Source organism: Strix aluco, chromosome 5 (genome assembly GCF_031877795.1).
Source record: "Strix aluco isolate bStrAlu1 chromosome 5, bStrAlu1.hap1, whole genome shotgun sequence".
In the NCBI taxonomy this organism is placed as follows: Eukaryota; Metazoa; Chordata; class Aves; order Strigiformes; family Strigidae; genus Strix; species Strix aluco.
In genome coordinates this window covers 32,908,445-32,927,826 of record NC_133935.1, presented here as the reverse complement: position 1 = coordinate 32,927,826, position 19,382 = coordinate 32,908,445, and the positions used below count along the sequence as shown (strand labels likewise).

Below are 19,382 nucleotides of genomic sequence, written 5' to 3'. Positions count from 1 at the left end.
CCAACTGGGAAGTTCCCAGACCTGTTGTCACAAGGAAAGATCAGTGGTTTTGTACAGAGACCTATCCCTTCCCTCGGTGTTTTCCTCCCAGTGGCTCCCCCTCAGACAGGTGTTGAGGTGCCCAGTCTTCGCCGTGCGTGGAGCTCTGCAGCTGTGCCTAGCCTGGGCTACGGGAACTTCCGATGGTCAGCACTGTCACTAGAACAAGGTGAGATGGCAGCCTGGCTTTGGAGGGAGAAACCAGACTCTCCAAGGCCTGTTTCCACTTGACCTGTCACCAGCCTGCAGGAGGCAGGTAAAGAAGGCAACGGACATATCCAGCTGCGGGGCGATGCTTTTGTACTGCCCATACAGCATTTGTGCAGCTTTGGACCTCATGCTGTTCACCCCAGCACACTCCCAGATCAGAAAGGGGCTGTAACCCACCCACCTCCTGACTTTTACACATTTATTTTATTGCCTGCAGCCTTGATATGGGTGTGACCATGAAGGTAAGGTGGAAATGCTGGTAAATTCCACAAAGCTGGGTTAAAATGGATTTATCCTCCCCTAGATCACCCACTGCAAATGCAGTTTCCATTGCACTGGGGAGACTGCCAGGCCTGCTTGCTTCAGTTGGCTTTTCACATTGATTTAACTAGGAGGCAGATGGATCCTTAATATGCCCTATCTAAAGCAGACTGCATGTAAAAATCTCTGCCTCCTGAGATTGGTGTTTTAGCTGCTTGGGTGACCATCCCAAAAGAAAGGAGGTTCACTCTCCTATAGAGTCAAGATGACAGAGTTAATCTTTATTTAGAAGGACAGAAATAATCTCCGCAAACTTTCCCATTATTAGTAGTTCTAGCTGCTTCAGCTAGAGGATTAGTGACTCATTCCCTAGGAGTTCATTAAAATGGCCTTCTGTGCCCAGGTGAGTTTTCACTTAAGCTGATTTTCTTTTTTTTAAAAGCAGCAGCTCCTGTGGTAGAACAGAGCTACTGAGGTCCTGTGAGCTCAGGTACCCATGGAAGTAAGCAGAGAAGCAAAACACTTTCCTGGTTTTTCTGTAGGTCTAATCCTGGGAGGAGACTGATCACACCACCGTGAGATGAGCCAACCCCTCTTGCAAGGCTACAGCTGATGCTGCTGCTCCCAGAGAGGATGCCTCTGCCTGTATTCCTGCTCCATTTCAGGGTGCAAGTTAGGAGCGAGCAAGGGGAAGGTTGCTCTGGGCCTCTATCCCCATACTTACAGAGCTGGAAGTGGAGGAAGGATTCCTTTTCTCTTTGACAACTGAGATACTTTGCTCAGCTCTCCCCCAGGGAACCCCTGGTAGACCTGCTCTATCCTACACTGAGCTAAGCTTAGAAAAGAGTATCATGAAACTGATGTTGGATGCAAGGTAGGAATGTGACAATTCCTCCAGAGCTGGCTTTTTAGCTCTGTTCTCCTGGACTGCTGCAGCAGTGAGGGATTCTTAGAGCCTGGCTCTGGTGTTCTGCGCTGTCAGGAAGTCGCTGATGATCCCAGACACCACCTCGGGCTCGTTCAGGTGCACAAAATGACTCCCAGGCACCTCTACTAGCTGGATGTGCTGGAGGGGAAGTACACAAGATGTGGGCCAGGGAAGTGTTCCCCGAGGCAAGCTGTGCTTGCTGTGTGGCACTCAGGGGTGGGGGGGCAGGACAAGGATGGGAGGACCAGGGATGAGCTGGGTCCAGAGGGCTGTACTAACTTGGGATTTTGGTAGCAGGGGCAAAGTTGGCTTCCCTGTCCTGTGAGGGCTGTGCTGTTCAGGACAAACCACCTAGTGGGGGGTGCCCACCAAGGTGAGCTGCTCCCTAGCTGCTGCTCCCAGGTTGGTTGGCACATAGTGTGGAGATGCAAGGATGGAGTTTGCTCTCACCTCTTTGAGGGAAGACTCGAATGCCTCCCGTAGGGCTTTCACAAAGTGATTTCCGCTGTCTAGCTTGTGCGGTACCAGGAGTCCATCTTGTGCTCTGAAAAGCAACGACAAGACTCAGTACAGCACACAGTGTGCTTCTGTTTGTCTTTGCTGCTGTCCTGGGCGGAAGCAGTGTCCCCAAGACAGTGGGATGACACATCCAACTGCTCTTTCCAGGCTGTTTGTAAACAGCAGGGTTACAGGGTCATACACGGTAGTCAGAGGAGCCCTACGCAGCTTGGCTAAGCAGCCATTTTCTATCAAGCTATCTGTTACAAACCTTGGGTGACTGCCTAGTAGTATCAGAGTGGAGACTGGTTAAATACTGTCCCCACACTGCTGGCTCCTTAATTGGTCTGAGTACATCATTCCTCACCCTATATTCAGCTCTTAACTTTCTCCCTCCATACAGCTTCCACATCTCCCCTCTGTCCCTTCCGTGCCCGCCCCCTCCCTGCTGCTGCTTTAAACAGGGTATGCCCTGCCTGGAGATGGACTACCAGGGCAGTCCTCCTGGAGAAGCCAGCATTAGATCTCCTGCAGAGCTAAGATTGTGCCATCTCCTCCATGCTGCAGGTGATGGGATAAGGTGACATCCCCAGCAAAGGAATGTCCTCTGTACAACTTAGAGGACTTGTCCTCACCATGAGGTTGCATTTTTTGACAAGCAGGAAAATTCTTAAGCTCTTATGATTTCAACAGACTGGGGAAGCCAAAACTGTACCTCATTTCTCAACTTCTAACACTTCCTCTCATTACCTAGAGACCTTTAACAGCCCCATGCAGGCTGAGTTAGCCAGAGCCCTGCACATCTTGCCCTCAAGGAGATGGGAAAAATTCAGAGGACTGACAGAACCAGCTACCCACCCAGACAGCTTAACAGCTTGTGGGGCTCTGTGGAAGCCACTGGCTACCTCCCCACAGCTTTTCCCTGCCATGGGCACCACAGGGTAGAGCTTGCAAGAGCTGGGTCAGGCTGGGGGCTCCATGACCAGCTAGAAGAGATGGAGGCTGCTGTGGTTTCACCTCTTTGCTCAGGCATGAGGTTTTGGGGTCTGGAGAAGGGGACAGGCCAGGTAGCTGTGAGTGGGGAAGAGTCAGCCCAGGAGGAAAGCAAGTAGGAGCAGGGCTGTGGAGGGTCATTTGTTTGCCAGGATGGCTCCTGGCTGTAAGGCCAAGGGATGGAAAGTCATGGGATGGGAGCATGAAGGCAGGAGCATAGGGAGGACAGGGCAGAGGTGGCATTTCCTCAGCCTTGCACCAGGGAGGCCCAGCCTGAAAGCACGGAGCCAGGGCAGGAGGGGGATGTTCCAGCTGCTCTCTGTCTGCTCCAGGAGCCTGCCCAGCCCAGGGCAGTGGTGGGGAATGCTTTTTCCATGTGAGGCTGTACTGTTGTGCCAACTGGCCCGAAGGTCTGGGTGGCTGCTGCAGAGGAGGGGGTAGCGGATGGCTCCTTTCTAACCTTCATTCCCTCCACCCAGGGCTGCAGGGAGGCCACAGGGGCTAGTTTGGCTTGTGCTTCACTCACACGATGATGAGAATACGATCCTGGATCTTCTGCAGGAGCTTCACACACTGCTCCACTGTGAAGGACTCTCGACTTTGCTGCAGGTGCAAAGACAGGGAGAGTGGCAAAGGTCAGGGACAGCAGCTGAGGACAGAGGGTGTCCCTGACCCCTGCCGCGCTAGTGGCTCTGAAGGCTGAAGTGGCTGCGGCCCTGAAGCTGCTGTGCTGGGACATGACAGGCGGCCAGGCTGCGCACAAGAGTAGCTGGCTCTGCAAAGGCTCCTTCTGTCCAGCTGTGTTTCAGGGCTGCCAACAACGCTGCCTGCTGGGATGCAGCACATATGGGAATGATCTCATAGCAGAGAAAAGCTTTAAAAATCCTTTTACTAAAAAGGAGACAGTACACTACTCTGGCTTTCATACCCTGGCAGTAGCACAGGTAGAGGAGGCCCCACTTGCTCAGAAGTGGCACAAAGCTATCAAAATATCAAACATAAGGACTCTGCTCCACACTCTCTCCCCTTCTTATACGGGTGACCTGACAAAGAACCTGACCAAAAGCATCCATGTATCTGCTGCCTGAAGAGTTATAACAGCAAGAAAATGTGGCCAGGAGGCCCTGGAGCAGAGGAACTGCTAAAAAAAATCAGTAACATTTTCCAGTGACTCTGTAAGTTGAGTCAGTTAATGATTGAGTGCAGGCTCTTTTAAGAGCAGCATTTAAGAGATGTGGGAATTAGGGAAGCAGAAAGTAAATGGCTGGGTGGAGGCAGGGCCTGGGCTCAGTGAGTGGGCCTCCACTATCTCAGTTTTATGTAAGCTCGGGGCCCAGAAGCAGCAGGGGGCAGATCAGAAGAGCAATGCTCACCGTATGGACTCTCATGTCTCTGTTATACACCAGCCCTGGAATGAAAAAAACAAGGTTTTCATGTCTCTCAGGAGCAGGAGTTGCTCTGTTTTGCCTCACCTTTGGGGTCTTCCCAAGGCTTTTTGAGACAGGAGGAAAAGGATTAATTCTGATTTCTCCCTTCTTTGATTTCTTTTCTTTAGCTGTTCTAGGACCCAAGCACCAACCCTACTTGCTGGGAATGGAGAGCTCTGCGTCCAGACTTAATTGGTCCCATTCAGGCTGTGTAAACTTGTAGCTAGGGCACCATGTACCCTGTGGAAGACAATGGCTGTTGGCACTGCTCCCTTCCCACTCCCAGCAATTGCCCAGCGCTGTGGTGAGCTCTGTCTCCACGCAGCCCCTTACCAGCGGGTGTCTCAGTTGCTCCTCGCTGCAGTAGGATTGCCCCACCCTCTGCTGTCAGATGTCTGTTTGCTTCTAAGAGCCTGGGGGAGACATGGCAGAGAGATTGTGCGGCTGGAAAAGGGAGGAAGCGAAGCGAAAATGGCATGACAAGGTGACAGCGAGCTCTCAGGCTGCTTCAGAAAAGAGCAGGAAAAAGCAGGAGCTTCTGGCAGCAGAAGCAAAAGGTCTTGCTGAGATTCCAGAGGAGGACTTGAAAGAGGAAGTACAGGGACAGTTTCCCCTTCTCATTCATGCAGCTGTAACTCTGTCCAAGGTGAGGCCAGGCAGCAAATGAAGAGGACAGAAGGGAACCTACCTCTGCAGTGCTGCTTTGGGGCTCCGTGCTTTGGGAATTTGCTGCTTTGCCTCTAGACTCAGTAATCTGTCGATCACCCTCCGTTTTGATTTCCGCCATGCCTCTGTCTCCTGAAACAAAGAGAGGGTAGGGAACAGGAGTAACCTCTCCCTTCTGAATCAGTTTACCCCTTATCAGAGGGTAGAAGAGGGCATTTTACCCTTCAACATCCATAAGAACGGGTACTGGTTATGGACATCATATTAAAAATGCCCATTTCTGGGGCAAAAGGGAATAGCAGTACTTGAAAGGTAAGGTAGGAACAGAAAGCTAAGCACTGTTGTAAAGAACTTAATAATTTTTTACTCTTGCAATCTTTTCTACATCTTCCTACCTCACTTCTGAGTTGAGGACAACTGTCCAAAAAAACAAGGTAAACCTAGTATTTTTTGTGTCTTTGACCCTGGGCTTTTATCCTGGGCTTTTATGAAGCCCCAGCATCTGGTAGCAGATGGCAGATTGGGAATATAGCTTTATGTCCTGCCAGGAACAGAACAAAAAATCCACCAGTCTTGCACCCGGGTCACCCAACAAGCTGTTGGCAAAAAGACAATCTCTGCTGACAGTTGCTTGGACAGAGGTTCCAGTTCCCTTTGTACAAGGGCAGGGCACAGACAAGTGAGTTCCAGGGCTAAGGGACTGCCGGATGTGGAGCACTACCACGTGTCCTCCAAGGGCCACCCTAAGCAGGGATCTCAGTCCATGCAACAAGGAGCAGATCTGTGCCTGCCAAAACGAAGAGCCCTGAGACTTGTGTGACCTGCCAGGAACTGGTCACATCAGTGCTTTCTCTGAACAAATGAGGGAAAGAAAAAAAACATCTATTTTTTATTTAAAAAGGGGAAGGGAAGGACACATGAAATCTAACCTCTGGAGCTAGCAGAAAACCAACATTTTCCAGCAGGATCAGCTTGTCCACCATCTCAGGATAAAGGAAACAGAACTGAGGAGAGATGAAACAATATGAGAAAGAAAAAAGCTGAATACTGAGTGATGTCTTCATCCTGCTACCCTGGAGAGGGGGGCAGGGGCCAAGTTCCACAGTCTGCCCCTTCATTCCTCTCCCATTTATTGTTTCAGCTATAGAAATCACAAACCCAAGAAGAAAGGATGCTTTACTCACCATTGCTGCCACAGACCCACCTGCAGAGGAGAGAAAGGTGCTCAGTTATGGACAGGACACCCTCCAGTAACAGAAACTCCCCTTCCCTGCAGCAGGAGCTGCCTTAGAAGCAGAAATGCATGTTGTACCAAGGGACGAAGCCCCAGCTACAGAGTAGAGCTCTCCCAGCAGGCTGTGGGCCAGCTGGACTCCTTGTCCTGTGCCATTCCCATCTCCCTCTCAGGCAGCAAAGGCCAAGGAGGAGTTACCAGTTGAAATGCTATGGTGTGCAGGTCCTGCAAGCTGTGGCCAGAGCAGCCCTGGGGAGCAAAACCCAAATTGTGGCAAAACCCAATCATGTCCCAAGCACAAAGGGATAGAGCCTGGGGTCTGGTTCCCCTCAGCAAGCTCCATGACCACCACGAGGGGCCGTGCTGTCCTCAGGCTTTGTGACCTTGTGAGGACCAGGCAGGAAGGCTTGCTGCGAATTCTCCTGCCGTAGACCACCCTCTTTGCTCATCACTGTTCCTTCCTAGGGGTGGGGGAAAGGCCCACAGCAAATGTTACCACTGTTTGTACTACAGCGTTTTGAAAGCAGAGGCATTTCAAACAAGGGCACAGATTTTTGAATCACTCAAGCAGGAACCTGGTACTTGATGCACTATAATAAATATTCCAACTCAGCTCCTAGCAGCATGTCTTGTAAATTAATTATCTACTCCTATTTCCACAAATCTCACATCTTACAAGGACAAGAGCCACTTACCCATACTGTGACCCATCAGGGTGAACCGTCTCCACTGCAAGGCTAAGTGGCAACAGACAAAAACAGACAGTACTGCATTAGAAACCAGAGCAGCAGCATCTTGCTGCTTCTCCACCAACACAGGCCCCTTCTCCCGGGAGGGCTTTTGCACTGCTTAATTTGCTTCCTAATCCAGAAATGAGGTGACTAAGTAGGCCAGTTTTAAAGAAAAAGAGCATCTACCACCTCATTTCCTTGGCAGCTAATTCATGCAGCTCTCAAGCTCTCTCTGTATGGCAAACAAACTACAGCAAATTCCCATTCATTTCCAGACACGAGACTGGAAAGAAGCAAAGGAGCCTAACTGGGCAGCATCTGCTAGAAGAGAGAGACCTTGACAGAACATCCTGCTGCAGAGCATTCCACAAGAGCTGTGAGGACACAGAGCCAGGTCTGCTGCCTTGAGGAAAGTATGATTATTCCAAGGGAAAGCTCTCTGCACCATTTAGCACATGAGGCTCTTCAGTCCATTTTTAGGGCATGCTGAGAGACTTATGCTGCCCATCTGAAATATACCTGACTGAAAGATGTGTTTTATCCTCTGGCATGTCAAATAAGTTCTAAAGGCTCTTGTATACTGAATGAGGGATGCAAAACTGCACATGCCACAACCTCCCACAATATCAGCATACAGATAGGCAGTTAGATCAGGAGTTATTAGGAGTCCAAGACACCTTGGCCTTCAGATTTCTTTGTATGATACTAAAACAAGCAGCAAGCTGCCATCGGGGAGAACCAGAACTTATACCCAACTTACTTACACCCAACTTACATCTAACACTGGTTAGAGGTCACTGGCTGCTTACAAAAAGCCAGTCTGGCAAAACTACTTATTTGCATCTACCACTTCACCGCTACTGCTTTTTAGTACAGAAGCACTTGCTTCCCAGGGCTAACTGTTTCTTCTCACAAAACAGTGAGAAAGAGAGATGCTTATTCAGTCTGTGGTCACAAAGCACTAGCTGGGGAAAGCAGAGGGAACTGACCCCTCTCCTGGCAGTATATGCAGGAGCAATATAGCACCCCGGGCACAAACATCCCCTTAAGAGTCCCTTCAGCTACCCACCGGCTACGACCCGGCGCACATCGGTCACATAATCCAGAAAATGGTAGGGGGAGCCTGCAGGTCGGTGGGATGACAAGCCATGGCCAGAAAAATCCATTGCCACATAATAGTAATCTGAAAAGGAGAGAGTATCAGATGTGCAGCCCTGCAACACAACAAGAACCATCCTGATGAGCCAGACCTACCTCTGGGGAGCAGTGGAATGAGCTTGTCAAAGGTGTTGGCGTTGTCCAGCCAGCCGTGCATGCACAGCACAGGGTGTCCCTCTGAGGGTCCCCAGGCCTTGGCTGCCACGTGGCCCCAGGGCACAGGGAACTTACACTCTGAGAACATGCCCAAAATAGAGTGCTTGCAAGTGATGTCCCTGGAGAGCCACGTGCTTGGAGCAGGTCTCAGGAATCTTGTTAATGGCCCAGAGCTCTGAAAAGAGTAATACAGGTCTTTAGTAACTCACCAGTCTCCTGTGGTCTTAATTAGCAGCTTGCCAATTTATAGCTCCCCATTCAACATCCCAAGCTGCCATTCCTGCCTGTCTGTTTGGGGAATCCTCCTCCCAGCACATACTAGCAGTGCTCCTAGGAAGAAACAAGCTTTCCCTACACAGGAGGAGAAAGCCTCCTCTCCATGTCTCTGCAGCAGCTGCAACCCGACTAGAAGGCGCAGGAGATCTGGCAAGAGGGAACCGCGCAGAATTCCCCCAGCTAGCTGCAGTCAGCCAGGCACCTGTCCTGGACCAAAAAGACAATTTCAGGAATAAGGATGTTGCCTCCAGTTCTAGACTGATACCACCTTCTCCTCTGTTACCATGGTGCTTCAACTTTTTCACACCACCAGTCAGCACCTTCAAGAGAGCAGCTGGCTACATGCCACACAGCAGGTCACTGCTGCCACCCTCCTGTACACCCCTCAGGGCCAGGGACCCTGCACAGGATACGGGTCCACAACCTGCCAGGCACCTGCTCAGCCCCAATCCCATCTCATCGCTGCTGATGTGCCTGGCAATCACTGAACTACATCTGACCCTTACTTGACCCCAGGCTCCCGAGGGAGAGAAGGAGAGATCCCTCTGGGGATCTTCCAGAAGTGGTTTGAATATCTCCCCTTACCCCCAAGACCTTTTGACCCCTGGGACCCCTCATAGGCAGCCTGACTAATCCTCATCCCCAGGTCTCTCATGCCATACCCCCTTCCCAGTGACTTGTCTCAGGTTGCTGCTCCCTTAAATAGACCCCTGAGACCCCCACAGCAATTAAATCACTCTACAGCAAGTCCCTCCTGAGCCCATACCTCTGTAAGATGTGAGGATAGAGAGGGGAGGCTGCTGCTAAGGCCCTGAGAGCACCTAGAGGCCCTTATGGACTGCACCAGCCTCACCCGCGGCCTCCCCTCCATCTTTCCCTCCGGTCTATGAGCCTGTTTAAGCTCAGCCCAGGCCCAGTCCCAGCCATGCTGCAGGAGTGCTGGTGTCCAGCAGCAATGCTCTAGCCCCAGGTACCATGGCCCTGCCTGCCCATCACGGTGCTGCATCTGACCCTGGCTGCCCTTGCCAGGCCTGATCCTGACAACCGTGGGCTGACTTCCTGGCGTGACCATGGATCTGCCCCAACCTGACAGACCTGCCTGACGACTTGGGCTCCTGGCCGGGCCTGGCTGCCCTCCTTGGGCCCGCTCTGCCTGGGCCCAGCGGGTCTCCGGCCCAGGGGTGTCCCCACCCTTTCCCGGCTCCGGGATGGGGGCCTGCCCAGGCGGGCAGGAAGGGCCGCAACACGGGCCTTCGCCTCAGGGCGCCCTGGGGCAGCTGATCCCGGCCCCGGGGAAGGGCTGCCCGGAGACCGACCCCCGTCCGGCGCCGAGAGCAGCCCCCGGAGCGCCGCGGCTGCTGACGGTCGCCCCGGCCCCGCTCCCCGCGCCGCCCGCACGCTGCGCCCCGGTCCCCTCCTACCGCTCTCTGCCCGGGACAGCGGAGCAAGGCCGCGGCTTCAGGACGGAGCCCAGCGGCGGGGCGGGCCGGACCGGCTGCACCGCCCTGCTTCCCGCCTCCCCGGGGCGCGCCGGGCCTCCGCCTCCTGCCGCTCCGCCAGACCGGGGCCGCCACGGCCCGAGGGAGGTGGTGGGGAGGGAGTGCCGCCATCTTTGTCCTCCCTCATCACCTCACGGCTCCGGGGGTCCTGCTGGGAAGCGGGGTGGTGGGCGGCTGGGGGGCACAACAGCGCGGCCTCCCCTGCTTGGGAAGCACTTCCCGGTTCCCCACCGCCCCCCACCCTTGGCACTACAGCAAGGGGCCATCCTGGCAAACACACGACCCTCCACAGCACCGCTCCTACTTGCTTTCCTCCTGGCCTGGCTCTTCCCCCAGTCACAGCAACCCAGCCTGCCCCTCCTCTGAGTAAACCGATGAAACCACAGCAGCCTCCACCTCCTCCAGCTGGTCAGGGAGCCCCTGGCTGACCCAACGCCTGCCAGCACTCCCCTGGGTGCCCAGGCGCAGGGAGGAGCTGTGGGGAGGTAGCCAGTGGCTTGTGGAGAGCCTGTGCTTGGATGGGGCTCAGTAAGACTAACAAGGAGTTAATGATGTCCATGGGGTCTGAAGTTGTGGTCAATGTACTGGGCATGATAGAGACCTGTGAGGAGTCGCAATCATGGAGGTACAGCTGCATCCTTGACTACTTCCAGAAGACATGTTACTGACGATGGAAACTGCCTGAATGGCAGTGACACAGTGTGAGATGTTTTAACTGTGACCCAGGAGCATCGTAGCGACATCAGACAGATTCAGTGCTTGACACCAATGCTGAACTTCTGTCACTCTCTGATAGAGAAACTCTGCTGAACTCTTAACGCCTGCTGGAATTGCATTGCTCCACGGACGAGAGTCACTCTCCCATACTGTGACCCATCACAGTGAAGTGACTACTGCGGGGCCAAGCTGCAGTGGATAAACAGCAGACAGCACCGCCTTAGCCGCTCTACTCCTCTTCTGCAAAAACAGACCACTTTCAGCCAGAGAAGCTTCTATGCAGTTTTCCTCATTAAGTTGCCCAGAAGGGGGGTAGCTGCACAGACCAGGCTTCAAGAAAGTCATCATCCAAGTATGACTGAGTGCTTGCTGGTGCCTTGCATTCCCTCCATCAGTCAGAGTCTACCAGGCCTAATGCAGAGCACAACCATTCCCCTTCAGTCAAGGACTCTGCAGTCAAACAAAGCAAAGTCAAACAGTGCTGTGAGCTGGGGGATGCCTTTCTGGAACAGTTGGAGAGAGCAGAATGAATGTCTGTTCTTAGGGAGTCATTTTTATATTGGTAATTGAAAACTCTGCTCAGTTCAGCACATCAGTCTCCTAAATTACCCAATACATTTTCAGAACAGCCTGTAAAGCTTGAAAGAAACCAACATAGAAGCTTACAGCCCTGTTTCTCCTGCCTAGCTCAAACTCATCCTGGCAAAATAGGCTCTGCACCACAGCCATTGAAAGGTAACCTTGGGGACCCATCACTGAGAAGAAATAAGAGAGCTATGCAGCTGACAGCCTCCCCTCCAAGTGAGCCATTAGAAATTCTTATAGGTTTGGAAAGTCCAGTGTGTTACTTTCTCTTAGGCCTCCATGGAGGAGGAGCAGGAAAGCAGACCACAAGTGCTGGGGAGCCACACAGAGGGAGAGAGGCCATAGGACCATCTACAGCTTCTTTCCTACAACTGTGAGAGGTGGGTGTCTGATTACAAAAGGTGAAAAGCAAGAGACAGCTTGACAGAACAGATTTGTAAAATGCACTCAATAATCAATCGCAGCTGCTGCTGCTGTTACGGAGGGCAGGGCCTTCCTGTGAATTGCTGAGATTTCTTCACAACAAGCCGCCAGAAAGCGATGTAATTGTTAGGCAGTGACTGCTAAGCTTGTGGTTCTTCTGTCTATGGCATGGATCTTGAGGAAGAGGACCCTATATCAGCAGCAGGAGTGATGCAGACCCTTTGTACAAACCTCTGTGGTTGGTGGACAACAGGCCACGGCCAAGGAAAATCCATTGCCACTTAACTGCAATCTGAAAAGGAGGGAGAATCGGCATGCAGACCCAAAGCATGACACACAAACCATCCTTGTGAGCTAGACCCACTTCTGGGAGCAGTGGAATGAGCCCATCGAAGGTGGTGGCATTGTCCAGCCAGCCATGCAAGCATAGCACAGGGTATCCTCTTCACAGTCCTCAGGCCTTGGCTGCCACATGTCCCTAGGGCATAGGGAACTTCATCTCTGAGAACTTGTACCCACAAGCAACATCCTTTGAGAACTACTTCCTGAGAGCTGGTCCCAGGGAGCTTGTTAACAGCCAAGAGCTCTGGCCAGAGCTTGTAGATAAGTGGTAGTTATCAAAGTTGTTTTTCTGGCAGCCCTGACCTCTACCTAATACCAGTTTGGGGGCACAAGCCTTGTTTGGGATAACCCTGTGATCCTGCTGTAAATGCTTGCCCTGGTGGTACGTGCATCACCACTCACAGGTCTTGGACCCTCTCCCACACTCCAGCAGCCAGTAGGATCTGGGGTCTCTTTGCTCTGAGTCACAGCAATGACCTCTGGGGTTTAGGTGGGAATGATGTATTCTCTAGTGAATTCAGACTCTTGTGACTTGTGTCCCAAGTCACTTCTGGTAGGAGGCTCCGTCAGCAGACACCTCATGGGAAAGGAAGAATTTCTCACAGAAATCATCAGCGATAGGTGATGTGGGATGGAGCTCCAAGTGGAGAAGGTCGCACTGGGATGCAGCCCTGGACCCTCCCTCAGCAGCAGGACTGTTATCCTATTAGCTGAAGCCAGATTGTTGAGATCTTCTCCAGGTCCCTCATGTCTTCTCTAGCAACGCTACTTACCCCTCTGAAAGAGCAGCCCAGCATCTTTCAAGGATGTGTATCTTCTCCCATACTGTCTGGCAAACCACCCCTCAGGAAGAGGGCCCTGTGTGGGATGCAAGGCAAAATTTGGATGGCTCAGAGAATTCATTTTGCTGCATCTACTTCTAAGAAGTTCTGCAGGCAACTGAGGTGGAATTGCTGCCTGCGGAGGACTAAATTAGGTGTGGGGCGTTGGCTGGGCTGCACTGGGGTGGTAGTTAAGAAAAGCTAGTTTTGCGTAAAGAACTGGGAGTTAGTTTGAGATATCCCATGTGTTTAGCAAAGGATAATTTGTGTCCTGCAAAGGAGGAGGAGACCTGCAAGGGTGAACGCTGGGACATGCAAAGCTGTTATGCTCTGCTGACTTGGAACAGCATTGATCAGTTTGTGCTAGCTGCAGATCTGGTGAGGAAACTTTAAGTACAGCAGATTGATTGCTACCAAGGGACAAATTCCCCGTAGCTGGTTGGATTCAAGCACTGAAGTACTGACATATTGATCTATTTATGGTGATTTATTAGTAATAGCCCTGTACCCCAAACTCTCTTGTGCAGTTATACAAGTAAAAAAGCATGCTATTGCTAGCTTAACTGATTTGTTTCAGAGGATATATAGAGGATATACCTCTATCTAAAGTCTCACATTGTGAGCATATGTTGCAGTCTATAGTGGACAGGAAAATAAAAGTGATCACAGGGCAGCATATATCACATAAACAGCCCAAACCGTTCCCAGGCTTTGGGTGTGCGGACAGCTGGCAGGTCTGGGGTGCTGTCAGGGCCCACAGAGCAGTTCTTCCTCTGGAACAAGGACCAGCTCCTTCCCTGCTCCAGCAGCCCAGAGCAGGGGAAGGATCCCTGCAAGGGCAAGGGGGAAATCTGGTGAGTGCAGAGCTGTTGGTGTTGGGTGCGGGCACTGCTCAGGCAGCCCACAGTGGGGTTGGTGGGAGCAGAGAGGCACTTCATGACCACAGGGAAGTCCCCACCTCTCCAGTGCATGGATCCCTAATGGGTCTTCTGTCCTTTGTCATGCACACTGCTTGGTGTCCCCCTGCCTGAGGGAAGCTGTCCTCTCATCCCTGCCCTCTGCACAAGGTTGTGGAGGTGAGGACCTTATCCTCTAATTTGACTTGTTCTGGAAGGAGTAAAGGACTTAGGAAAAGGAGGGCCCTCAATGAGGGCCTGAACCACAGATCTTCACCTTGCAGACATTTCCCAGTGAACGTTTCCCTCCCTTGCTCCCCATCCACAAACCTTGCTTGCCTTGGAGATGGTCCCAGGGAGTCACAAGGGTTTAAATGAGCTGCCTACATGGGAAGAGTTGAGGTAGGATATGAACATCCTGCTACCCTTGGGCTCTGCTCAACAGCAGCAGACCCATCCAGGTACTTTGTGTGGTGTACTTTGCTTTTGGTTTGCCCTAATTTCATGTTGAATTTCACTGATGTGAATGGTTTTCTGATGACTGAAATACCCACCAACATATTGAGCACAAAAAATGCTATGATGTCTTAAGCTGATTTATCTTCCCTTGCTGCAGGCGTATGCCTGTTGCGCTCTTTGTCCCAGAGCTCTCCAGCCCTGCAGAAGGGCATAAATAGATGCCGGCTCTTTACCCACCACAGTCTGGGGCCAATGTGATAGTTTAAATGGAAATCTTTGTTTAAGTTAATAAACCAAGCTATGAGTGGTTGGAAAAGTGGTGTGCATCTGCTGCAGGGATTAACCTGCAGCAGAATTTGGATAGTGGGGCTGCTGGAGTGTTAAATCATCCCCACGTGAACCACTGCTGTTCAGCTGGAAGCAGCCCCAGGCACACACCATGCATCAGCTCCAAGTGGTGCACATTTGTATCACTTTATTTGCAACTAATGAAATAGCTAGAAACATTTATTGCATATAAATTATATATGAGCACCCATCATATAAATAAACTCTTTCCTGTCTCAGCTTTCCATTTCCTCTTTAATCAGAAAGTCTTTTATATTTGGGACAGGTTCAGGAGTCTCTGCTGGTTCCCATCCCCTGGGCATGTTTTGGTTAACTAGCAAGGCGAACTACTCTCCAGGTCTCTAAAAAACCCATACACACTGTTTAGAGTAAGCACCTATTTTAATCTATGAAGCAGCAGGGGAAGGAGAGGAGTCTCTCTCCAGCTCTTGTCTAGACTTAACCTTCCTTCAACTGGAAAATCTGGCAGGTTCCCCACAGGCTAAGACAAAATAATAGTGAAAACCAGAAGTAATCTGATAGTTGTAATTACAGGCCTACCAGCTCCTTATTGACCTCAGACAGAATAAGGAAATAGCACATACAAGGATCATTTAAAAACAAGGGAAGAGTTCTAGCTAATGTGAAGTCTCATGTGTTTATGGAAAAGAATCCATAAAACTGTTTGGTAACTTTTGGAGATGTAAGTTGTGGGTTTGGGTTATGGATTTGGCTGATAAATGTAAAAGCTGTTGACGTAATAGGGCTCCAGCAAGGAAATTGATACAGTCTTACACCATATTTTGATTTTCAAAAAACTGGAATGATACCAACTTAACACATTTTGTAGTAATTAGACTGAAAACTGACTAGCTAGCAAGTGTCAAAATGTTAAAGTTGGTACAAGCACGTAACGTGTGTTTCTGAAACAGCCCAATGGTGACTTACTTAATGCGGGCCACACTTCTGGTCTGGCAGCTCTGTCCATGGAAGAAGTGACTCTGGCAAAGGCTTGACTCATGATTTAGGAGCGGCTGAATGTGAGCTCCCAGTGCAACACTGCAGTCAGAAAGGCTAATTGCATCCTCGGATGTATAAGCAGGGAGTGCAGCACAGCTGTAATGAGATTATATTGCAGGAGATTATATTGTGTCTGCTAATTCCATGGATGTGATTACTAGTGTGAAAGAATTCCCAGTTTTGACTTCTATGCTTCAAGGAGGAAGTTAACCAGTTGGAGAGGCTTCTTGCAAGAGCTCTAAGGCCCGTTAAGGGGTTGGAAGACATCTTATGGGGGAGGAGCGCTTAGGACTGATATGAACAAAGACTAAATATAACCACACAGGATTAATTTTTTGCTCCTCTAATTGCTGCTCTGCCTAACAATGGTACAAGAAAAAACAGTCTAGAGATGAAGTATACATTTTATAATGGAGAAAGTAATTAAATACTTGAGCAGTTTACTTAGGGTAGTGGCAGCTTCCCAGCCATTGGCAGTTTTTGATTTAAGAGGGGATGTTTTACAAAACAACAATGATTAATGTGACAGAGTCCTTTGTCCTGTGATCATCTGGAAAGCAGACCAGTCTGGAACTTAGCGCAATGCAACAGACACTGCTGTCGGATGGTACCAGCTTGCAATGCTTCTGCTACAACCGCTCCCAAAATTATAGCCCATAGCTATACTCCTTCTTGCCTTCTATGTTGTTTTCCCTCATTTAAGAGGCTCATCTTGCTCAGCTGAGCAAGCCCCTGCTTCTAGGTCCAGCAGTGACTCAGGACCTTTCTGCTATGGGGTCTGTGTCTTGGATCCCTCCCTGCGCTCCTTCAGGGTGGCCTCTTGTGGCTGTTTTTGTTTGCTTTGGAGAAGACCCTGAAGTGGGTGGGCATAGATCAGAACTCAGCATCACCTTCTGACTCAACATGGAGGAACAAATCTGGGGAATCATGGTCAGGGCTGAGGCCACATGTTCCAGGTGAAGGATTCTGAGCGGAGGGCTTGGGGCAAGGTCCACCACTTTTGGACATCATTCCAGGAACACATCCTGAAAATGTGGGATAACAGGGAGAAGCCATAGGCCTCAGGGACACAATGAAATCCTTAACTGAGCTTCTCCCTCCATGTCTGGTGGCCATCAATGTTAGGAGCAGTTAGTTGAGGTGGTCATGGATTTATGGGGCCATGGAGCCCCAGGGAGCTCACACCTGAGTCCTTTGGTGCAGCAGGCTGGTACCTCATTTACCCTGTCCCGGATTGTCCTCTGTTACTGCTCTAGGGTTTTGACATATAGGCCAGATTCAGAGGTGAGGGAGCGGTTTGCTATACATTTATAAAAGGCTGTTTGTTTTCTCTGCAGCTGCTTAAATCTGACCTAAATACCTTCCAGGCTATGCAGCCCGATGCTTTCTTTGAAAACCTGGAAGGTCACTGCCTGCTGGGTCTTCCTCCCCCAAATGAACCGGGGGCATGTAGGGAGCTATAACTGCACTGTCAACGAGTTCCCTTTTTTCCACTCCTCTGCTTTTGGAGTTTGGCAATAGTAAACATGCAAGGAGTTGCTAGACTCATGTCCTCACAGAAATAACTGTGTATTATAAAAACCTGAAGTAGAAGACTGGGTACACTTTAATCTCAGCTTTTTGGGCCTACGTGATTGTAAGGAAAGGAGCTGGCTGTGCCTACCTGCCCTGCTTTGCACAAGGAAGAGTCTTCCTCGAAACAGCACCCTGAACAGCCACCAGCAAAGCATCCACCGTCCCACTGGGCTGCCTCTGCCCAGCACTGCAGCCGCTGCTCGCTGCAGCTCAGCTCTGGGCTGCTGCACCCCACAGCAGCCACCCTGCGAAGCCCAACCTCCCAATGGCAATCGCTGCGCCCGGGCTCAGCAGTGTGCCAGCTCGCTGGGCTTCCCAGCTTTGCCTCCAGACCTTGCTGCCTGCAGGCATGTTGGGTTGCAGGTTGCCCATCGGTGCCAGGTGAAGGGGCCTGTGTTCCCCACTGCTCTGGGGGCCTCAGGCCCAGCCGAGGAGCGTGCCGGAGCCCCGTGCTGGGCTGGCAGCGCAGGCTGAAGCACATGAGCACGGTGTCCGCCACGGCTGTGGGGAAAAGCCAGAACAGCAGAGGGTGTTGCAGAGTGGAACGAACACGACTCGGCAACAGTGTGCGGGGTGCCCATTGCACTGCTGGCTACAGGTCCCCACTCCGGAGTCCCCCACGGCATGCGGTGTACAGGAGCGCACCAGCTCGGTGCCGGAGGTTGGCAGCCTGCAAGCAGCGGCGCACGGCTCCCCACAGCCGCACTAGGTCACTCCGCTCTGGGCAGCCCTTGTACCTTCGCTTTCCTGGAAAGCAGTTTCTCTTCGTTACTGAGAAGAGCCCTGCTCTCAGAGGGGAAGGAGGGGCCTGGCCACTGCTTCATGCAAAGGGGCCACTACTTGTGATAATTTTTCTCATAAGAGTCAAACTAATACAGCCTCTGCTTGCTCTAAACCACAGAAAGGTGTTTTTGTTTGGGGTTTTTTTTCCGGTGGGGAGTGGAGGAAGGGGGCTGGGGGATTTTTGTGTGTTGGTTTTGTCCTCCTGGCTCTCTCTTCTTGTGTTGTTGTTGGGGTTTTTTTTCTTCTTCTTAATGTTTTGCTGTTAGCATCTCCTAAACGGAGGCTTTTAGAAAGTTACGAGAGGGACCACCTCAAAAGGGGAGGAAGGGTCAAAAGGGAAAAACCACCTTAGACTGTGTGCAGTCAAAGTTTGTACATTCCATACTGTTTTGCAGGCAGGAGATTGTGGCAGTCATTTCCTACGCACCCCCCAAGCATCCTTCCATACTCCTCTCTGTACAAAATCTCATGCACTGCCTGCATCACCTCTCCTGCCAGGGTACCCAGGCCTGCCCCATGTTTTCTTCTCTCTCTTTCCTTCCATTTGACCACCTGGCAAGAACCCCCCAGGTTATGTCTGGGCCACTCGGATTGCTCCATTGCAGGGCAGTTTCACCTCCCACTCATACCCCATCCACAAAGCCAGCATGCACACCGATTGGTGACAGCACATTTGGGCCAGGCTGGGGTCCCAGTAAGGCACTGAGCCCCTAAATAATCAGTCACTCATCATCTGGAGATGATGCTCCAGCCCCAGCTGATCTTCCACTCACAGGTTTGCTGGCTGAAGGGCAAAGCAGTACTGATACATTTAATGTGTTCACCCATCTTCTCACCCCCCGTGCCTTCTATGTTCTTCTCCTTTTGCTTTTTTGTGCCTCTCTTCCTTTCTTCTGCAGATTTCCAGTGCTTCATTCTCTCCACCTCAGTTCCTTCCCTCACCATATTACCTTCTCTCTTCCTCTGGGACAATGCATGCATTTTGCTTTCCCAGAAAACCATCTTTATTCAGCCATTTGCAGTGACCTACCCCAAAATACCTTTCTTCTTCCCACACCTCCCAAACTGACAGAGGCAAATAGGCAGCTTGTGGCTCTTTCTACCTCTTGGAGGCCATAAGGAATCCGCACACTGAGGAGTGAAGTTGTTCGGGTGTTACTGGCTCTTGGGCTGTTGGATATCAACATCTTCGAACTTAACAAAGACTTGGGGGTTACTGAAGAACAAGCAGAGAAATGACACAAAGCAGGACTATGATGCAAAGGTAGAATGAACTCAGACCTACTACCCTCAGCAGCTGGACTCCAGGCAAAACGCTCTGGAAATTGTTCATTCCGTCAGCAGGTCTATCAATTAAT

The 19,382-nt window shown here is 51.1% G+C and overlaps 1 protein-coding gene across 3 annotated transcripts; it reads right to left on the bottom strand.

Annotated features, from left to right (window-relative positions):
• Window positions 1-765: 765 nt before the first annotated feature.
• On the bottom strand, window positions 766-10,132 carry SERHL2 (serine hydrolase like 2). Of its 3 annotated transcripts, XM_074826819.1 has the most exons (12): window positions 9,344-9,362; window positions 8,242-8,476; window positions 8,057-8,170; window positions 6,952-6,993; window positions 6,207-6,226; window positions 5,952-6,026; window positions 5,045-5,154; window positions 4,690-4,769; window positions 4,303-4,337; window positions 3,456-3,532; window positions 1,889-1,982; window positions 766-1,576 (listed from the first exon to the last, which is right to left on the bottom strand). In XM_074826819.1, the coding sequence occupies exons 2-12, from the start codon at window positions 8,387-8,389 to the stop codon at window positions 1,460-1,462; spliced, it is 912 nt and encodes a 303-aa protein (XP_074682920.1). In that variant the 5' UTR covers window positions 8,390-8,476; window positions 9,344-9,362; the 3' UTR covers window positions 766-1,459. The 3 variants fall into 3 exon arrangements, with proteins under 3 accessions (XP_074682920.1, XP_074682921.1, XP_074682922.1); XM_074826820.1 differs by lacking the exons at window positions 4,303-4,337; window positions 9,344-9,362 and adding an exon at window positions 9,999-10,132; XM_074826821.1 differs by lacking the exons at window positions 4,303-4,337; window positions 9,344-9,362 and adding an exon at window positions 9,673-9,692.
• Between the last annotated feature and the right edge of the window lie 9,250 nt (window positions 10,133-19,382).

Bases quoted from the DNA above. Each gene is read 5' to 3' on its own strand.
- SERHL2 (XM_074826820.1), bottom strand. From the start codon at position 8,389: ATGTTCTCAGAGTGTAAGTTCCCTGTGCCCTGGGGCCACGTGGCAGCC. The intron at 6,994-8,056 runs GTGGGTAGCTGA...GTTGCCACTTAG, and splicing joins TGTGCGCCGGGTCGTAGCCG to CCTTGCAGTGGAGACGGTTC. The intron at 6,027-6,206 runs GTGAGTAAAGCA...ATCTCTCCTCAG, and splicing joins GTGGGTCTGTGGCAGCAATG to TTCTGTTTCCTTTATCCTGA.